A 22,685-nucleotide genomic window follows, 5' to 3' on the forward strand; every position below is an offset into this window, starting at 1 on the left:
CCTAAGGTAATCTTAAATAGTTTAGAAGGCAAAATAAATCAATAAAAAAGCACATTTCTTTAACTAAACTTAGCAATAAATACTTAACTAGTCCTCAAGATATGAATGACATCACCTGGTCATAAAAGGAGGGAAATTCAGCATTAGGACATGCCAACCAGTAGAGCTGGAAATACAGCTCAGTGGCAGTTGTATTGTTGAACATGCCATCAGACAACTGCACACATGCTAAGTACATGCGTGAATGCTAAGTTCATGCATCCATGCATGACTGGTTCAATCTCCAGCACATACACATTGAAACAAAAAATTTAAAAAGCCAACCATATATAGAATACCAAGAGAAAATAACTATACATTAAAAAACTGATTAAAAGAAAAAAATAATCTTTTTATGATGTCCTATTATTTTTTAGTGTCACTATAAAACAAACCATTGCCTAATACCATATAACCAAAGAAAACATAGAAATAAGTCTTTGAGTTAACTTTTCACATTTAGACCCAATTTATACAGATTGAGGTAAGGATATTGAATGTTCCTAGAAACCATTTGTTGCAAAGATTATTCTTTTCCCATTAAACTGTTATTTTAAAAAATGAATTGACTGTAATTATATACTACTTCTATAAACAGAAAACAAACTAAAAAATTTTAAATAAGACCATGAAAAATGGCAAAAATTAAGGGGGGAAAAATTTGCACAATGACAAATAGAAGGCTTTGATTTTTCATTAAAGCAATTTTAGAGTCACAGATCCTTTAGAGCCACAGACCTTCATAAGAATAATCGCTAAGAATGTGTCATGAAGATATGTGTATCAATAAAACCTGTCTGCAGTTTAGGAGTCCCCTGAGAAGATTTCATATGGAAAGCAATCAACAGGAAAGCTATCAACATATTAAAAAGAATATGTGAACCTGATATTAGTCTTTCAGAAAGACAGGAAAGGAATGAAGGAAAATGAGAAACAATCCAGAAAAGGATGAAAACAAGTAGAAAGTAAACTGTGCATTAAGAAAGGGAAAATAAGCCAGGCTCTGGTGGCTCAGGCCTGTAATCCTAGTTACTCAGGAGGCTGAGATCTGAGGAATGCAGTTCAAAGCCTGGGCAGGAAAGTCCATGAGATTCTAATAAACTATTCAGAAAAAGGCGTAAGTGGCTCTGTGGCTCAAATGGTAGAATACTATCCTCAAGCACCAGAGTTCAGGTACAGGACCCAAGCCCTGAGTTCAAGCCCCAGGACCAGTTAAAAAAAAGAAAAAAAGGGAAAATACCTAACCCTGACTAATAGAGAAAGAAGTTCTGACCAGTATATTCTTACCTTTACCAAATATATGACCATTTAGGAATTTTGTTAAGTGCTCTCTAATTTATGGTAGATTTGGCGTAGAAAGAGATTCTGCATTTTTAGCAATATTTTTGGCAATACTACTTCCTTTCCTCCATCCTATACAAACAACACTGAGCAAGGGTTTAGACTTGTGTCTCCAAATGAGAATGAAAGTGCTTAGTGCAAATTCAGGAATTCTGTGGGTTTTAAATTTTAAGAGCTATTATATATGCAAGAAAACAAATCTTTAGTACTTGTCAGATATCGCATAAATAACCAGTTTAGGACTACACCAACTTTAGTTAGTGCTACTACATTCCTCTCAGTGACATCCCAGTTTTGAGAAGCTGAGTCTTCAGTAGTTGTAGTTAAAGAAAGCAATGCTATTCCTGTAATGCTAGCTACTTAGAAATCTGAGACCCAGACTGATGGAGGTTCACAGCCACACCTGAGGGCTGGGAATGGAGCTTAGTGGTAGAGTATTTGTCTAGCATGCATGAAGTCCTGGTTTTATTCTTTAGTACTACATAAACAGAAAACGCCAGAAGGGGCACCTTGGCTTAATTGGTAGCTTAATTGGTAGCGTGCTAGCCTTCAGTAAAAGAAGCTCAGAGACAGTGCCCAGGCTGGGCAAAAACGAAACAACAACAACAAAAAAAGCTGAGTGTGAGAGCAAGGTCAAGCCCCATATTGGCAACCAAAAGGGGAGGAACAAAGAAAAGAAAAGTAAACAACCAAAGCCAGCCCTGAAAGAAAAGTCTGATAGACTCCACCTCCAAAATTACTCAGCAAAACACAGGGCTGGGGAGGACAGGCTCATGTGGTAGAGGGCCAGCCAAACAAACAAGCCAAGTTAAGTGTAAGGCTGAGTTCCAAATCTAGTATCCACCCCACAAAACTCAACAGGAAATGAAGACAGCTTGTCCAATAGAATAATAAAGATTGAGAAATTAACTGCACAATGGCCAAAATAACGCATAACCCTTAGTAACTGTAGTTACTTAAAGAAAATAAAAATATCTATGTTAATGGTTACTAAAGTTGTTAGAAAATACTTATTCATTATTTCTTTTGACCTATGTAGTGCTATGAAATCTAAAACCAAAGTAAACAACAAAACCCTACTGAAATGCTAACAAAAAGTACCATGAGGGCTGGGAAGGTGGCTCAGTGGTAGAGCGCTTGCCTTGCAATGCATGAGGCCCTGGGTTCAATTCCTCAGCACCACATAAGCAAAAAAAAAAGAAAAAGAAAAAGAAAAAAAAGCCGGAAGTGGCCGCTGTGGCTCAAGTGGTAGAGCGCTAGCCTTGAGCTGAAGAGCTGAGGGACAACGCCCAGACCCAGAGTTCAGGCCCCACAACCGGACCCCCTCCCCCCCAAAAAAAGTGCCATGAACTGAGAAAGAATGGAAACCTTTGGTGTGGCCTTACCTGATGGGTGGTTAAGCCTACAGCCTCCACAGCCAAAATGACAAGACTCAAATCCTGCCTGTTTATCAACTCTCTTGATTTGAGGCTAGCAATTTAATCTGTTTCTCACTTTTTTCCACTATAAATTAGCAACAGTTAAAACTCACACTCCTTAGTACTGCTAAGAAGAACAAATGAGGTACTTTATCTAAGGAACTTAGCATTAGCAAACAGAGACATAGAAATATTTACTGTCATGACCATCACGACAATTATGATGTTACTACCATAATTGCAATTATTAGACAAATGGGAGTTATTTTTAAATAGGTTTTAAACTCTGACCATTTTCTGAGATAGGCTAAAGGAGTAGGCTAACTGACTCAAAGTTGGCTACCAGTGCCTGTGGTTGTTAATCATTCCAGGGCAAAGAAACAGAAAGAACAGGTCAATTCAAATTTGTTTTCCACTTCTTACAAAAATAATTCATTTAAAAGTCATCTTTGCTGCAATAAAAAGAACTTAAAAGGTTTTAAATATGCATAAAAACTGTTTTCTAAGTGAAAAATGGTCTGATTACAAAACACAATTATTCCAGGTATGCATATTCATCTCATTACCAAATCTAAGCATGTCAGCAAATGAGCACAAGATTCTAACACTGCTTCTCAAGGGTTTGCAGGAGGGCAACGCACACAGATCAGAAAGAACATTCTGCTAATTAAACGGAAGCAGATGACTATGGAAGAGAAGGGCTTGTCACATGTAACAACCGTGTCAAGAATGATCAGATTAAATATGCAAAATGTAAAGTAAAAGGTATAAAAAGAACCAGTAAGATAATTCTCTAGACCTTAAATAGGCTACAAAAGTTCTGACAGTTTTCCTAATTATTCTCAGTAATGGACATAGGAGGCCAAAAGGCAGGAGAGAGAAATACATTTTTATCCATTACGGGTGTTGAACACTAAGGCTAAAATCATGCCTGTCTGAACACTGATCAGTTTCTGCAAAGGTTAATAGCAATTAAATGCAGCAAACTACTTTAAATGAGAAACAGGTCACGATACCAGTGTACTTATAAAGAGCACAATAAAGCATTTCTTTTAAATTTATCTTAATGCACAGGAAACCCAAAAAGAGCTGTTATGAAGAAAAAAAAACACCTATATTTCAACAGTTGCACTGAGGAAATGAACCCATTAAGCAGTGGAAAAATCTCTTAAATGAAAGTGTTTTGAAATAAAAGACTACATAAACAAATTCAACTATCATCAGTATTGCTTTGCCGCCACAGAATAAGAAATGCTACATAAACCATTATTGAGGTATCTAAGGAGCTGGGCGCCAGTGACTCACGCCTATAATGCTGGCCGCTCAGGAGGCTGAGATCTGAGGATCACAGTTTGAAGCCAGCCCGGGCAGAGAAGTCTGTGAGACTCTTATCTCTGATTAATTACCAGGAAACTGGAAGTGGTACTGTGGCTCAAGTGGTAGAGCATTTGCCTTGAGCTGAAAAGATCAGGGACAACACCCAGGCCCAGAATTCAAGCCCCACGTCTGACCTCCCCCCATACCTCCCCGCCCCAAAAAAATGGTATCTTAGAGCCTGGGAATATGACTGAGTGGTAGAATGCTTCCCTAGCATGCATTAAGCCTGGGTTCAATTCCTCAGTACCACATAAGCAGAAAATGCCAGAAGTGGCACTGTGGCTCAAGTGATACTGAGCAAAAGAAGCTCAGGGACAGTGCCTGTGCCTAAGCCTAAGCCCTGAGTTCAAGCCCCAGGACTGGCCACCAAAAAAAAAGGTATCTAAAAGAATGTTCAACAAGAAATGTATTCACTACCTTACTCATGAAACTGTAACCCAGTTGACAGCATCTTTACAATAAAATAAAATTTTAAAAAAGGTTATTTCTCCCAAAAGATACTATAATAATGAAGATAATAGAGTTCACCTTAACTTTTACAGTTAAGGTATAAATATTAAAAATGGCAATATTATGGTTCAGTATGCAGTGCTTTTTCCATCCTAGAGCATTTATAATCAAATGGATGCAATGAAGTAGTGATGATTAAGATTATATTAACTGATGCCTACAACATTCCAAAATTCTCTGCACTTTATGTTACTAGTATATAAATCCTGAAGCATAATAAGTTGGGTTTTTTGTTGTTGTTGTTTTTTTGTCGGTAATGGGGCCTGAACGCTGGGCCTGGGTGCTGTCCCTCAGCTCTTCAGCTCAAGGCTAGCGCTCTACCACTTGAACTACAGCACCATTTCTGGCTTTTTCTGCTTATGTGGAGCTGAGGAATTGAACCCAGGGCCTCATGCATGTGAGGCAAGCATTGTACCACTGAGCCACCTTCCCAGCCATGAGTTGTTTTCAAACTAAAATACAAGCAAGTTTCTTTTTTCAAAACTCAAGTAGAGGTAATTATATAAAAACACAAGTGTACATTCTTTCTACATACCTATATACCTTCAACTTTAAGTCAGGAAATAAAAGGGACAGGTTCAGACCACGGAAATTCAACTTACTTTGCTATCCTCAGGGTCTTCTAAACCATCAGGCCGACTAAGATTTCTAGCAGGCTGACTGCAGACAACATTGTCTTCCCAAGAAGGGACTCTCACAGGTGGCCTTTGGATTTCATCCGGGTAAAAAGCACCATCTGCTCCATCTGTAATAAAATTTCAGAAGAAATGGGGAGGGGTTAGACAGGTAGGGTCAACCCAGTTACTAAAATTTACATTCCTATATACTAAGTACTATGATCTCTAAATACTATGAACAGGAAGCAACCTGGGGATGGGAGTGTGGATCTGTAGTAGACCAACTGCCTATCATCTGAAAGCTCTGGGTTCAGTAACTAGCACTGAAAAATAAACCAAAACAAAAAAATCATTGGGGACTAAGAAAGAAGGGTGAGGAAGAGGAAAGGCAGTAAAGCCAATTAGGCACTGTGGCATAAGCCTATAATCCCAACACTCAGAAGGCTAAGGCAAAAGGATCCAGACAGAAATACACAGATTCCATCTCAAAGAAAAAAAAATTATTGTTAAACCTAATGGTGCAAGACAACTGAACAATAAGTAATAAACAAATGGACTAGGGCTGGGAAGGTAGCGCAGCAGTAGAGTGCGTGCCTTGCAAGCATGAGGCCCTGGGTTCGATTCCTCAGCACCACATAAACAGAAAAAACCAGAAGTGGCGCTGTGGCTCAAGTGGTAGAGTGCTAGCCTTGAGCTGAAGAGCTGAGGGACAGCGCTCAGACCCAGAGTTCAGACCCCATGACCAGCAAAAAAAAATAAAAATAAGAAAATAAAAAAAAAATGGACTACACATTTATGGTTATCATGATGCCACCAACATTAAACATTAAAACTGAAAACAAAAAACAGAATGTTTCTATTCCAGTTCTCTAATCCAATGGCAAGCTAAAAAAAAAAAAACAAAAACAAAAAATCTCCAAATTCAGTTAAGCCCAAAGCCAAAAACACTTCAATGACCTCTTATTTCCTGGGTTGTGTAAGGGTTACCATACTGCAGAACTGGCTGAGCATTCAGGAGAACAGGAATATGTCCATTATGCTCTGAGCATGTGCTGAGACATTGTGAGATTTGCTGGGGGCTCTGACCTTCCGTGCTCCTTTCTATTTGATTTTCTAAACTCCTTTTGAGCTCCTAAAATTAACAACAAAAAGAAAGATGAAGTAAGGAAGCCTCCAAGGGCAACATTAAACATCTAACATAGAATAAAGAGAAAAACTCATATAATCATTTTAATAGATACAGATATAACATTTTAGAAATCCAACAGTCACTCATATGTTTTTAAATGTTTGCCAGGTAGAATAAAAAAGAACTTTCTCAATTTTAACTTAATAAAGCCTGTAGAAAACCTAAATGCTGAAAAACTAAATAATACTATTTAAGAACAAATAGTTCTTTTGCTCTCTCCTGTTCAAAATAAACAGTGAATTAACTCAGGGTTAAGGTTTAAAAAATAAATAAGGTAGACAGACTAAAAAGAAGTTCTTTATTCAGATATTGTTACATATGAAGAAAATTCCTATGGTATCTAAAAAAGTAGAATGGGTCAATTGAAGCAAGGCTGTAGTATATGAAGTTAATATTCAAATGAGTTATATTTTTCTATACATAAGAAACAATGGCCAGGTGCTGGTGGCTCATGCCTATAATCCTAGCTACTCAGGCAGCTAAGAAATGAAGATTGTGCTTCAAAGTCAGACAAAGCAGAAAAGTCTGAGACTCTTATCTCTAATTAAGAGTTAGAACACTGGACGTGGTGCTGTGGCTTGTAGTGGTAGTATGACAGCCTTGAGCATAAAGAGCTCAGGGACAGAGCCCCGGCCCCAAGTTCAAGCCTCACAACCACCACAACAAAAGAAAGAAAAAGAAAGAAGAAACAAACAAAAGATGAGAATCTTAACTCTATTAGCTCAGGAAAGATTTTTTAAAAATATTCACTAGAAAGTGGTGTTTGGGCTTAGAAGGTGGCTCAGTGGTAGAGCGCTTGCCTTGCATATATGAGGCCCTAGGTTTGATTCCTCAGTACCACATAAGCAGAAAAAGCCAAAAGTTGCGCTGTGGCTCAAATGGTAGAGTGCTAGCCTTGAGCTAAAGAGCTGAGGGACAGCACCCAGGCCCAGAGTTCAGGCCCAACGACCACCACCAATAACAACAGTGATTATTTGAGCTGGACCCTGGAGGGTCACGCCTATAATCTTACCTACTCAGGAGGCTGAGATCTCCAGCCCCCTGACAGACCTTGTCTGAAATCCTGACTCTGGAATGGGTCCTAGAATCTGTCTTAACAAGTGATACAGGTAAATTCCATGTCAGATCCACTTTGAAAATCCACTAATCTATATTCTACATTTCAGAATATGAAATTGTGTCTGAAGATGCAACAAGATAGACAAGTAGAGGCCACATTATATAAAATATCACAAGCTATGTTAGGACTTTTGCATATTACCTCAAGTGAATAGAAGGCCCATTGGAGAGAGAGAAAAGGTGGGGTAGAGGAGGAGGGTGCATGTATGTGTGCATGCACACATGCTGGTCCTGGTGCTTGAACACAGGTCCTGGGTGCTGTTCTTAAGTTTAGTGCACTCAAGGCTAGCATACTTTACCACTTGAGCCCTAGCTCCACTTCCTGCTTTTGGCTAATGAGAAATGAGGCTCTTGGACTTTTCTGTCCAGGCTGGCTTTAAACCACAATCCTCAGATCTCAGCCTCCTAAGTAGCTAGGATTATAGGTATGAGCCACAGGCACCTGGCCTGTGGCTATTTTAAAAGATCACACTGCCTACAATTTAAACAAATAGCTTTTTACCTGAATCAAAGAAAGGAAGAAGAAGAAGAAGAGGAAGAGGAAGAAGAAGAGGAGGAAGAAGAAGAAGAGGAAGAGGAAGAAGAGGAAGAAGAGGAAGAGGAAGAAGAAGGAAGAGGAAGAAGAAGGAAGAGGAATAAGAGGGAAGAAGAGGGAAGGAGGAGGAGGAAGAGAAGAAAAGCTGGGTGCTAGTGGCTCACACCTGTAATCCTAGCTACTTAGGAGGCTGAGATCTGAGGATCATGGTTCAAAGCCAGCCCGGGGAAGGAAAGTCCCGTGAGACTCTTATCTCCAATAAACCACTAGAAAACCCAAAGGGGTGCTGTGGCTCAAGTGGTAGAGCACTAGTCTTGAGCTGAAGAGCTGAGGGATAGCGCCTGAGCCCAGAGTTCAAGCTCCACAACCGACCAAAAAAAAAAAGAGGCTAAAGGACTGTTTTAAGTGCAAAGAGCAAATTCCCCAAATTCACTAAGTTCAAACATACATACACACACACATAAGTGGGAAAGAGGAAAAAAGGGAAAGGAGAAGGAAAGCAGAAGTATGTCCCTCAGTCCAATAACCCTCAAGAAAATGAATACTGAAACAAATTCTAGAGTAATCATAACGGTACATCTATACTTTCTGACACTAAAGTCGACCTAGCACCTTCACTCCAGTTCTTTAAGACATCCAGAGTCAGAGGACCAGCTTGTCATAGTTGGATTCCTATCTCACAGAAAAACCACAGAACTTAACTGTAATGATACATCAGTATTTACTTGCAGAAGTTTCTTTTTTTTTTTTTCTTTTTTGGCAGGGGAAGGGAATGGCAGGGATATTTGATTTTAAATGGACAAAGACAAAGACACAAATGCACATCAAGTCTTAAGAAGTAATGAAGGTGCACCAAATGCATGGATTTTGGTTTCTAAAGTCTATGCTCCAGTAAAAGGAACAGTGTTCCTAGGAGAAAAGATTGGGGCAGGAAAATTACAAGATGAACCTGGACTGCCTTTTTGTACTGCAAATGTTAGGGCTCAAGAATAATGAAGACTATATTAAAAGGCCACAACAGCTAGTTTGAAATGGAATGTTATTAGTTAAAAGATAATGTGATCTGAGTAGCAAACTGGTTGTGATGGATTACAATCTACTGAATAAATTAGGAATCTCTGAAGCTACACTACAAAAATCAATGAACAAATAAAGGAAAATGGAAAGATAACTCATTCTTGCAGAAAAATTCCAAATAGTCAATGCAGAAAGAATGATGGAGTTAGAAGATCATTAATAAATGCTAAAAAATACTAGGTGAAAAGTCTGATGAGGAACAAAATACAGAGCCTCAAAATATCTGCTTCCAAATTATTAATAACAAAGGAAAAGTTTTCAACTATACATTAGCACAATCTGGTAACTGTTTCAAGAAAAACCAAAGGGAAATAAAAACCATGTACTTACTGTGAAAAAAACAAGAGAACTTACACTCTATCAGGGTAATATGGAATTTAACTGGCATGGGAAACTTATATTTCTGGGAATACATTCTATATAATTTAGGCTTTGGGAAAACACAAGAATGCACTGCACACTGGAATAATAAACAATAACCAAGTATAGGGGTAAAGTGCCTGAAACTGAATCCAATCAGAAACAAGTGTACTACAAATGGGAAATGTCAGGAGGAGAGAAGGAAAGCACATACAACAGATCTGTTAATAATTGGGGCAAAAGGATTGAACATTACCTTCTACTCTCTTCTACATATCCTTGTCATAGCAATATTGATTAGTAATTCTGAAAGTGTGTTTTTGTTATGTTTAGTAAAACAAAAAGAAGTGTGGTATTACAGAGAAGCTCATTGTGGAAGGAGTACACAAATAGAAAAGAGGAATATAAGGAAGAATGCTGTAAGCTTGGACCAGAACTTGGGGTACCTAAAATAGAAATGTTCCTAGCTCTATCCACTGAAAAGATCTAAAAGCAATAAGTACCAGAAATAATGAGAAAAAATTATAGGCTATTACTTTGGTATCTAAATATTATTCCCCACTTGTACAGAAGGAAAACTCCTTGGAGTCAACTGATTCTAGGGTAGGAAGATAGCTGCTTTCTCACCAAAATGGCTGATTTCACAGATAGGATTTAAAAACAAAATGCTAGATGAGCTTAGATCTTTAAGTTCTAGAAAGAAAATAAATGTTCAAAAACAACAATGTTTAATGCCTGCCATATTAGGAACTGCTAGAAGGTATACCCATGAACCAAAAGTATTATATGAACATGAAGTTAGTGAAGTCAATAAATTATTACCCAGTGACTAAGTATCATATTGATGATTATTAGATAGGAAAAAAGATGACTGGTAGGAAGTAAAATAATAGATACTATAGAGATAGGACATAATGGATGTATAGACTAACATAAAAATAAACTTTAAGAGCTGGGAAGGTGGCTCAGTGGTAGAGTGCTTGCCTTGCATGCTTGAGGCCCTGGGTTCGATTCCTCAGCACCACATAAGCAAAAATAAAAAAGCCGGAAGTGGCGCTGTGGTTCAAGTGGTAGAGCGCTAGCCTTGAGCTGAAGAGCTGAGGGATAGCACCCAGGCCCAGAGTTCAGGCCCCATGACCGGACCCCAAAAAATAAAAAATAAATAAGCTTTAAAACAAACAGTGGTATAAATAATTCTGTGTGTTAGGGGCTGGGAATGTGGCTTGATAGAGTGCTCACCTTAGCATGCATGAGGTCCTGGGTTCAATTCCTCAGCACCACATACATAGAAAAGGCCAGAAGTGATGCTGTGGACCAAGTGGTAGAGTGCTGGTCTTGAGTTCAAACCTCAGGACTGGCATTAATAATAATAATAATAATAAAAGTAATAATAACAACAACAACAACTGTGTGTGTCTGTGTGTGTGTTTGATCTTTAACCTGGTTCTTGACATAAGGCTTCTCAAACCTTGGAATTTCCAGAACTAGGATACCTATGCTTATGTTTATGAGGTAACAGAGTAAGCTCTCAGACAGTTTCAAGGGGGGGAGGGGTAGTCACTGGAAGGAATAAAAGCACACAGCATGATTAGAAGGTTGAAAATGTCAGGACATTCTCCCACTCATCCTGGTGGCCACCTCCAACCTGTAAAGGTGGTAGCTGAATATAGTTAAATCACTTACATAATGCTTTAGCCAAGCTAAATCAACCCTATCTGTAAAGAAACCTCAGGCAAAAATTCTGAAAGGACCAAGCTTAGGTAACTTCCCAGCTAGATGATATACCTGTAAAGAGCAAAAAGGTTCTGCCTCACAACCTTGTCCTATGTACTTCTTCCAATTGGGTGTTTCTTAGTTGTACCAATTATGATAAAACTTTAATAATAACCATGAATGTTTCTCTGGGTTATTCTAACAAAACATTTTATGGGCCGGTCGCCAGTGGCTCACGCCTGTAATCCTAGCTACTCAGGAGGCTGAGATCTGAGGATTGCGGTTAAAAGCCAGCCCAGGCAGGAAACTCCATGAGACTCTTATCTCCAATAAAAAAAACTCACTAGAAAACCAGAAGTGGCGCTGTGGCTCAAGCAGTAGAGCGCTCTCCTTGAGCTGAAGAGCGTAAGGACAGTGCCCAGGCCCAGAGTTCAAGCCCCATGACCGACAAATTGCTGCTGAAACACCAAATGAAGATTAAATGAGGTTCTTCTTTATAATAGGCAGAGGAAACGCGTGGAAGATGAGGTGGAGTTGAAAAACAAGGATTTTTGCACCACAGTAACCCCATCCAACCTTGAGGTTTATCTTATACTTTTACCAAGTATAACTATTTCTGGTGATTTGGAAATTCCTGGTTCATTGAGTTAGATATATTTTTGTTGTGTAATTAATTATAGCCAGTCTCATTAGATAAAACTTTGTAAACATTAGTAGGCACCAAGTTCAAATGGAAGACACAAGGTGTCTAAGTTTTAATATTTGATTGAAGGAAAACATCCAAAAAATACTGGACTATGTTTATGATATGCTTTATCTTCACAGATCCTAAAAAAGGATTGGGGATGCACCAAAAGTACTATAAACCACCACTCAGAAACGTGGCACTACAGCATCTTTACATCACAAATGTACTCTGTTTCAGTATCATGTGGTACTATAAGTCACTTTACAGCTAGCTTCCTACTTCATTTAAAGTTGAAATAGCTCATACATAATTTTTTAAAATAACTAGACTCTTAAATTTCAGCATTATAAAAATTTGTTAAATCAAATACCAAACTAGTAATTTTTAACTTAAGCATTTTTCTTATAAGCTAATTTTTTTTTTTTAGGTCAGTCACAGGGCCTGAACTCTGGGCCTGAGCTGTTCCTCAGCAATTCAGCTCAAGGCTAGCGCTCTACCACTTGAGCCACATCGCCATTTCTGGCCTTTTCTGCTTATGTGGTGCTGAGGAATCAAACCCAGAGCCTCATGCATGCAAGGCAAGCACTCCACCACTGAGCCACCTTCCCAGCCCTAGGAGAAATATTTAAAAGCCATTCAACATTGTTTTTCTTACAGTACACTGTTCAATACCTTCTCTCGAGAGAGGTTTTCCAAATATGAAGTCAGATTGTTTATTTCTTTGTCTTTCTCTGCCAACTGAAGCTGAAAATAAAGAAATTATCATTATTGTTTTGTTTTGTTGTGTTCGGTGGGGAGTGGAGAGTGCAAAACTGGGGTCTGAACTCAGAACTTCCAACTGGTTTGGCTTGTGGGCTGGCTGACAATAATCAAACCTGGTTTTTTTTTTTTTTTTTTGCTGATTAATTTGGAAAGTCTCATCTTTTCTGCCCAGTGAGTTTCAAATTGAAATCATCTGGATCTACGCATCTTGAGTTGATTATAGTTGTAAACTATTGGTACTAAGCTTGGTTGATTTTTCAAACAGGATTTTTCTTTTTTTTTTTTTGGGTCCGGTCGTGGGGCCTGAACTCTGGGCCTGGGCACTGTCCCTCAGCTCTTCAGCTCAAGGCTAGCGCTCTACCACTTGAGTCACAGTGCCACTTCCGGCTTTTTTCTTTTTGCTTATGTGGTGCTGAGGAATCGAACCCAGGGTCTCAGGCATGCAAGGCAAGCACTCTTCCACTGAGCCACCTTCCCAGCCCCCAAACAGGATTTTTCTATGTAGACCAAGCTGACCTCAAACTCACATTCTCCCTACTTCTACTTCCCCAGTACTGGAATTACAGACATGCAATTACCATACCTAAGTACATTTTCTCTATTATCTAATTTCTCCTCATACTTCAGATTCATTTTATATTGTTATATCAAAACAATTCACTTACCTACATATCCCAGGCTGATGTCAAACTCAAAATCATCTTGCTTCCATTTCCCAAGTGTTGGAATTACAGGTATACCCTACCATACGTAATTCAATTTTTTTCCATTATCTGTTTTGTCCTTATACTTGAGATTTTACACCATCCTATCAAAGTAATACCTATTGCCAAATCCATGCATTTTCCTCAGTTTTTGGTATTTGGTTTCTAACTTGTCATTATTGACTAATCTCTGTAGTATTAGATTTACTCCTGCTGGGCACTGGTGGTTTATATCCTAACTACACAGAACATTGAGAACTGAAGATCAAGGTTCAAAGCCAGCCCAAGTAGGAAAGTTCATGATACTCTTATCTCCAATTGAGCACCAAAATGAGCCAGAAGTGGAGCTGTGGCTCAAGGGCTGTAGTAGTAGTTAGCCTTGACAAGCAAAAGCTCAAGAACAGTGCCTAAGCTCTAAATTCAAGACCTTGAGTGCAAGCCCAAGGACTGAACAACAACAACAAAAATCTTTGGAGCTGGATACCTGTCCAGTCTATCACAAAACAAACTATTCCTTTGGCTTATGTGAAACAGCATTCCCTTTCCTTTTCTTAGAGCTATTACTTCTTCCCAACCACATTCCCCTTCTTTTCTTAGAACTATTACTTCTTCCCAATCACAAATAGGAGTACTTTACCATGTTTCTTCTCTCTGAAAGTTTTCTTCACATTTCTAACTATCAAACCCATGGAAATAAACCACAGACATTAACTTATGACCATGCTCTTTCCCAAGTTCCAAATTTGTACTTTTAATTGAGATGTAAAATGCTCCAAGTCTACTTTTTCTAAGCTGGCTTTTATGAATATTTTCTTCTGTAAATAAACTATGCTATGTATTTATAGTTACACTGATTATAATTCATTTATTAAAAACTGAAAAATCAATATCCATATACATTAGTATTGTGGCTTTAAATGTATGGATGTGATGGCTAATTATAATCTATCTTTTGTGCATGTATGAGGAAGCTGTTCTGAGGTTTGAATTCAGGGTCTTGCGCTTACTAAGTAAGCACTGTACCACTAAAGCCATGCTTCCAGCCCAAATTTTATCATTTAATTTTGCTTCTATCTTTTTTCTCTTTTTTTGGTGCTGGTACTGGGGCTTGAACTAAGCACCTCATACTCTTGCTTGGCTTTCACTGAAGGTTGACGCTTTACTACTTCACTTGAGCCACATTTCCATTTCTGGGGGGGTTTTTTTTGGCTGGTAATTTGAAATGAAAGGCTCACAGAGTTGTCTACCCAGCTGGTTTCAAATCAGAATCCTCGGGTCTCATACACCTAACTGGCTGAGAATTTAGATGTGAGCCACTAAAGCCAGCAAGTTTGCTTGTTGTTAAAGATGAAAAGTGATCATTTCATTATCCCCTTCTTTTTCTAATAAAATTTTCATAAAAATGTTAAATACTTTGAGATGTTTACATTTTTGAAGTGTAATATAGGTCATAAGCAATTTAAAGAAATTATTCCATACTTGAGCCAGGTATTGGTGGTACATGCCTACAATTCTAGCATTTAGAGGTGAGTGGGCTACTGAATCAAGACTGAGTTCAATGCTAACCTAGGCTACATAACCTAAATATTTGTTATTATTAAAATATTAACACTTTAATATTAAAAGTTTGACTAAAAAGAACCTTCAAAATGTACAATAAATGCTGGGAACCAGTGGCTCACACCTTAATCCTTAGCTACTCAGGGGACTAAGATCTGAGGATTGTGATTTGAAGCCAGCCCAAGCAGTAAAGTCCATGAGACAATAACTACCCCAAAAGACATAAGTAGAACTGTAGTTCAAGTGGGAGAGCACTAGCCTTGAGCAAAAAAGATTAGGAATAGCACTCAGACCCTGAGTTCAAGCTCCAGGACCAATACCAAAAAAGAAGACATATACATTATATTGGTAAAAAAAAAAAAAGGTAACATGTCTTTAAAATTATCAGGTACAGCTAAGTATTATGCCTCACGTTTGCAAACAATGGAGAAACTTACTTTATAATTATCCTCTACTTCAGTTAGTTCAAGTTTTACATTTTCAGCAACTTTCACTTGTTCTTTCCATTTCAGCTCCATTACTGCAAGTTCATCAGCATATTTACTGCATTTGGTTTTCTCATCCTAAACAAAATTAGTATAATTACAAAAAGATTTAAAATCCATACAAAACATACATCCATAAAACATACCTAGATACATGCTAAATGTTTATTAGAATATTAATAGTATAAAAATTGACAGGCTGGTAATGTGGCCTACTGGTAAAGTGCTTACCTAGCATGCATGAAGCCCTGGGTTCAATTCCTCAGTACCACATAACCAAAACAAACAAACAAGAAAAGCTGGATGTAGAACTGTGGCTCAAATGGTAGAGTGCTATCTTTGAGCAAAAAGAAAGTCAGGGACAATGCTCAGGCCCTGAGTTCAAGCCCCAGGACTGGCCAAAAAAAAGAAAAAAGGAAATGGCCAAATATTTATCGGCACAAGAATGAATATATCATTCAATATCCACAAAAAGTAATAGCGTATTACTTACTTAAAGAAAACAAAGTACAGCGGAGAGCTGGTTGTTCACACCTATAATCCTATTCAGGAAAATGAGATCTGAGGATTGTATTCAGAGTAGCATGGGCAGGAAAGTCCATGAAATTTGGATCACCAATAAACTACCTCTCTACCCATGCCAAAAAAAAAAAAGCCAGAAGTGGACAGTGCCCAATTCCTGAGTTTAAGATCTAGGACTGGCGCCTGGGCGCGCGCGCGCGCACACACACACACACGTAGATGTATAAATTGATAGGAAAAAATGACACTACATTAATTCAAAATATAACTGAAAATAGCATGTGGCAAAAACCAAATATGTAGCATAATCCTATTTTTTAGTAGTTGTTTTATATAATTACATACAATGTATATGTGTTTACAGAAAAATATAAAACAAATAATATTAGGTGATTAGGAACACTTAAGTACTATGTATCATCACTATTCTTTGTATCTGTAATGCCATAAAGTTTCACAGTAAGTATATATTAATTTTTGCAAAAGGAGGAAATCAAAATAATTTATAATGGCTGCTTTTGCTTTTGCTTTTTTTTTTGGGGGGGGGGGGGGCCAGTCCTGAGGCCTGAACTCTGGGCCTAGGCGCTGTCCCTCAGTAATTCAGCTCAAGGCTAGTGCTGTACCACTTGAGCCACAGCGCCACTTCCGGCTTTTTTTTTTGCTTATGTGGTGCTGAGGAATCGAACCCAGGACCTCATGCATGCAAGGCAAGCGTTCTACCACTGAGCCACCTTCCCAGCCCTTGGCTGCTTTTTCTTATAACCCAAAACATCATAAAATTACAAATCATGACAAATAGGCTAATTGTATTTTGAATTTATTTTTTCATGGTGAAGTTCAAAAATGTACTTAGAGCAATTCAGTGGAGAAAGAAAATATCTTTGAAGTGATCATTCAAGATCAGCTCCATGCCATATACTCTGTATCTCATACCATAGACAAAAACTAACTCAAGAGGGTTCAAAGACTTAAATGTAAAGCCTTAAAGTATAGCTCACTAGTATAGCTTTTCCCTAGTGTGTGTGATACGCTCTTTGTCTAGCACCACAAAAAAAAAAAAAAAAAATGAAAATCTCCCAGAAGACATTACATGAGAAAGCTTTATCACTTTAGAATATGTGAAAATACATTCTAAAGGGCAAAAATATTTAAGAATTGATACACTATCAAAATTTAATTTTAATTTCCTAAAAACACCATTAAGGAATAAAAAAATCAAGCTACACACAAAAAGAAAGTATCTAAGCATATATATTAATTAGAGAAAGGAACTGTCTCTAGAATATACGACAATTATATAATTTTTAAATAGCAAAAGACTTGAACACTCATTTTAATATAATATACATATATACATATACATGCATATACATATATATATATACATATACATATATATATATATATAAAAGAAAGGACTGACAAGCATAGAAAAAGAAGTCCAGCATCAAGTGGAAATAGAAATTAAAACCATGCTGACATATCCATTACATACTCATTGCACTGACTACAAAACAAAAAATGGTATAATATTACTATGCAAAACAATTTTTTTTTTTGGGTCCGGTCATGGTGCCTGGGCACTGTCCCTCAGCTCTTCAGCTCAAGGCTAGCGCTCTACCACTTGAGCTATAGCGCCACTTCCGGCTTTTTTTTCTTTTTGCTTATGTGGTGCTGGGGAATCGAACCCAGGGCAGGGCCTCAGGCATGCAAGGCAAGCACTCTACCACTGAGCCACCTTCCCAGACCCGCAAAACAATTTTCTTTAGAACATTCACCTACTACCAAATCAACTAGTTATTTCACTCCCAGATACTAAGACAAACAAAAGCAGTTAGGTCCAATCAACTTGTACAGAAATATTCATAGCAAGTTTATTTGTAACCATCAACAACAACCCCAAATGCCCATCCACTGGTGAATAAACAAATTATATTAGTCATATAACAGGCTATAATACCAGTAATAAAGAGGAATGAACAATATAAAGAACTTGGTATATTCTCAAAATAATTATGCTGCAAGGGGGAAGGAAAAAAAGAGTGTTTCATTTTATATAATTTTACCAAAGTGAACCTATTACACTGTCAGTACTAATCACCTCTTTTGCAAAAGCTTCTTCCCAAGTAATAAAGAAAAACAGTTCAAAATTCAATTGAAAGATACTATTTTTAAGTACCAAAGATATTTTAAATTACTATAGTAACTGTGAGCTATAAATTTCATTCTGTAGACCTAAAAAAGCATTCTTACCACATGCAAACAAACACAAAAATCTAGTTAAACCAAAGTCACACAAAGTAACTTTCCTCTCTACTATAAATAGTGACTTTCAGGAACGTATGTTATCAAGAAGGCTACAAAACTGAACAGTATGTATGAATAAAGCTTCATGTCTGGGGATTTTGTTTTGTTTTTGAGGCAGTCTTGCTATATAACTTGGGCTAACCTTAAATTCCTCTAATTCAGTTTCTCTACTTCTGAGGTTATAATCTCAATTAACTGTTCTTTATCCAAACAAGGACATTTCACTATGTTAACAGAAAATATTGACTACAGAATCATGATTTTATGCTACAGACCTGTAGCTACAGGGCCCAAAACTCTAAAAGTGAAAGTAGATATAAGAAAGGAATGGAGAATGGAACATCCCTAGGATACAGTTCAACAGAGGCAACAGTTAGACTAAGACATTGATATTTGATAAACCCACATTCACTTAAGAAGGAGGTAACTGACCTGCAATAGTTGTTTGCATTTATTATACTTTTCTGTTTTGTCAGCAATTTCTTTGGTCATTTCACAGACTTGACCCTTCGTTAGCATGTCAAAATCTTTCTCTGCTATAACAAGGTATAAAATTAAGAGTTTGTTAAAAAGTATTTGCCCTTTATATTATTATCCTGTTCAGAAATACTTAAGAGCTAGTGTGTGTGTGTGTGTGTGTGTGTGTGTGTGTATATAGTGTTCATATATTAGTATAATATACATCATATTATATTACATAGTATATGTTATAATACTGAAGGATCTGTCTCATGAATATGATCATTTTTACATAACAACTTTTAAATAATCTAGGATGGAACCAAGGCCACATCTAATAATGAAAAAGCCACTGTATTTTATAATTTGCTAAAAATAGTTCCAAAATGTTCAAATATTGTTCTCCTTATATAATTTATTAAAAAGAATAAGAAACCTATCTTCTTGAGAATATATTTTAAATCATTCTTCTAATACTTCATTATCATTCACAAAGTTTACTGAGTACTCTGCAACATTTCTGGTTAAACATCACTAATTCTAAAATATGAAATTCAACTTTCACTGGAAAAAAATGCTCCAAAACTAGAAATATTTTTAACACTACTGTAATACTGAAAATAGCATTTCAGAGTTCAGATTTTCAGAACAGAAACAATCAACCAGTTTAAAAATCTAAGCAAATGTCCTAACATATAAAAAAAAACTGAAATCTGAAAACAATTCTGATTCTGAACATTTCAGAAAAGTGATACTCATGAAGAGGACACAAAAATGGAAGGCCAGAGTCTGTCCTATGGAAACCAAAATTCTTTAATACTTAATGGTCTAGGATATTTATGTTCAAAAAGACTATAGTATCAATTAGCCCCACACTGAGCAAAGAAATGTGCTTTCTTTAGTACTGGCTTTCCTACTGTCAAATCTCTGATTTATGTAAAAGAGGGAGGTAAAAAAAAAAAACAAGAAAAGGCAAACTGGGCGTCCATGGCTCACGCCTAGCTAGTATCCTAGCTACTCAGAAGGCTAAGATCTGAGGATCATGGTTCAAAGCCAGCCAGGCAGGAAAGACCGTGTGGTGAGATTCCTATCTCCAATAAAAACCACCAGAAAACTGGAAATGGCGCTGTAGCTCAAGTGGTAGAACACTGCCTTGAGCTGAAGAGCTGAGGGACAGCGCCCAGGCCCAGAGTTCAAGCCCGTGACTGACAAAAAAAAGAAAGAAAGAAAAGAAAAAAAGGGAAAACCTAGAGTTTATTCAAATTTTCCTATCAATCACATGGTTTATTATGTTCCTAATTTATACTACAGTATTTGTATAATTAAAAATGTAACTCACCAGCCAACAGGTACACTAATGAAAAAAGTACTCTAATGCCCCCCAAAGCAGCCCCCAAAATCAAACCCTAGGGGGCGTGAAAAGGGGGGAGAGAAAAAAATGTAAGAACAAATAATAAATATTTGCTCTACAGAATTATAAAATTAAAAGATTACAAATAAAGTTCTTCAAAATTTCATAGATTTACAGTATAAAGTAAAAATTCAATTTTAGTGTTAGGAAATCTTCAGTGTCATTATATGGGCTACTCAATGCATAATCAAAGCATCAATATGAATATTAGTTCACACTCATGTTCTGTATGTTCACACTCAAACATATTACTATACTTACACCACTTTTCCCTTTTTTCCATTCCCTCACAAATAGGATTTTAACAAGCACCCTGATAGTCTCACATGGAAGAGCCAGTGTAAGTTAGCATACTTTCCAACAGCAAAAGTAGACTTTTTACCGGCAGAATGTAGTGGTTGCTTTACATCTGTAGCAGATGAAGATGTGGCTGGGTCGGTGTTTATTGAAGCATCATTCACTTTCTGCTGATTACCAATCTTCTTTATGAAGACAGTATTGTTATTATTGGCCTATTCAAAATGAATTCATTGTAAACAATTGCAAAATCTCCACAAATTTAGTCATAATACTTTCCTTCAGTAAATATGTAAACAATCACAAAAGGGAAGTCTGAAAGTCTGCACAGCTACTGTTTTTGTTGTTGTTGTTGCTGATTTTGTTACTGATTTTTTTTGTTGCTGTCGGGTTATTTTGTTTTTTTTTTTTTGTTGGACCTGGGTGCTGTCCCTCTTCAGCTCAAGTCTTGCACTCTACCACTTGAGCCACAGAGCCACTTCAGGTTTTCTAGTGGTTTATTGGACATAAGAGTCTCATGGACTTTCCTGCCCCCATTGGCTTTGAACCAGGATCCTCAGATCTCAGCCTCCTGTGTAGCTAGGATTACAGGCGTGAGCCACCAGCACCCAGCTCCAGCCAAGTTTTTATTGGCTTTTAAAACAACAGTAGGGTTGGGAGCCGGTGGCTCATGCCTTGTGATCCTAGCTACTCAGGAGGCTGAGATCTGAGGATCACAGTTCAAAGCCAGCCCATGCAGGAATGTCTATGAGACTCTTTTATCTCCAATGAACCACCAGAAAACCGAAGTGGTGCTGTGGCTCAAATGGTAGAGCACTTGCCTTGAGCTAAAGAGCTGAGAGTTGAAGACTCACAACTGACAAAAAAAAAAACATGGCTGGAGGCATAGCTCAAGTGGTAGAGCAACTGCTTAGGAAGTATACTGTCCCAAACTCAAACCCCAGTACTAACAAAACATTAAAAATAAAGTAAAAAGAGTCAAAAGACTAAAGTCATACATACCTTCATCAATTTAAATGCAAAAGAAAACATTTTCAGTCTGGGAAGGTAGCTTAGTGGCAGAAGGCTTGCGTAGTAGCATGCATGAAACCCTGGGTTCTATTCTCAGTACCACATACACAGAAAAGGCTGGAAGTGGTGCTGTGGCTCAAGTGGTAAGTGCTATCCTTGAGCAAATACAGCTCAGAGATAGTGCCCAGGCCCTGAGTTCAGGCCCCATGACTGACAGAGAAAGAGAGAGAGAGAAAGAAAGAGAAAGAGAGAAAGGGAGGGGGGCTGGGAAGGTGGCTCAGTGATAAAGTGCTTGCCTTGCATGCATGAGGCCCTGGGTTCGATTCCTCAGCACCACATAGCAGAAAAAGCTGGAAGTGGCACTGTGGCTCAAGTGGTAGAGCACTAGCCTTGAGCTGAAGAGCTGAGGGACAGTGCCCAGGCCCAGAGTTCAGGCCGCACAACAGGCAAAAAAAAAAGAAAAGAAACCCATGTGAGAGAAAGGGAAGGGAAGAAGGAGAGGGAGAAAGGGAGAGGGAGGAGGAGGGGGAGAGAGAGAGAGAGAAAGAGAGAAAGAAAGAAGAAAGAGAAAGAAAAGAAAGGAGAGAGAAAAAAACATTTTCTAGTGACAAAGAAGAAGCATTCATAGATATCTCGCAATCTCAAGTTTTCCTTAAATCGGCCACCAAAATCTTTCCATAAAACACATAAACTATGTTGTTCACAAAAGCCTTCCCACTAAACTATATACTCCCTTTGTCTGCTTTCAGATTAATAGTTAAGACCAGAAAAATAGCATTATGTACCACATATTCCAAGACAATGATGGTCTACTTTCAATTCCAGATTTTAAATGTGTTTTTTCTACACTCCCAAGAGTCCTTCACATATCTCATATCACATCTCATATTTACATATTATTTAGATCCATAAATATACAAATCCAAATAATTTTCTGTGCTTTACTACAAATCTGCCTACCTATTCTCAAATGAAATACAGAAAACTAAGCTAGCACTGCTTAATTTTTCTTTATCTGCTGGGTATGAATAGAAGAACTCACTAAAGACAATGAAAAAAGCAGTGATATCTAAACCATAGAGATGGATCAATGGTGAATCTCAACAAAGACAAATAACTTTATCATAAGAGATTCAATAATATAGAGAGAGTTTTAAGTGATAAAGATATTAATCAAGAACTTA

The 22,685-nt window shown here is 37.6% G+C and overlaps 1 protein-coding gene across 2 annotated transcripts in view; it reads right to left on the minus strand.

The window, feature by feature from the left end:
* Nucleotides 1–22,685, minus strand: part of Tax1bp1 (Tax1 (human T-cell leukemia virus type I) binding protein 1) — a 70,238-nt gene that overhangs the window by 4,419 nt on the left and 43,134 nt on the right. The window contains exons 11-16 of one of the 2 annotated variants that reach the window (XM_013024451.1): nt 20,576–20,705; nt 18,756–18,856; nt 15,447–15,572; nt 12,656–12,727; nt 6,260–6,434; nt 5,288–5,430 (exon numbers count right to left, since the gene is read on the minus strand). In XM_013024451.1, coding sequence (XP_012879905.1) covers nt 5,288–5,430; nt 6,260–6,434; nt 12,656–12,727; nt 15,447–15,572; nt 18,756–18,856; nt 20,576–20,705 — 747 coding nt within the window. Of the gene's footprint in view, nt 1–5,287; nt 5,431–6,259; nt 6,435–12,655; nt 12,728–15,446; nt 15,573–18,755; nt 18,860–20,575; nt 20,706–22,685 lie in introns of both variants that reach the window. The other variant, XM_013024450.1, reaches the window with a different exon arrangement.

This window comes from Dipodomys ordii, unplaced genomic scaffold (assembly GCF_000151885.1).
Source record: "Dipodomys ordii isolate 6190 unplaced genomic scaffold, Dord_2.0 Scaffold76, whole genome shotgun sequence".
Classification (NCBI taxonomy): domain Eukaryota; kingdom Metazoa; phylum Chordata; class Mammalia; order Rodentia; family Heteromyidae; genus Dipodomys; species Dipodomys ordii.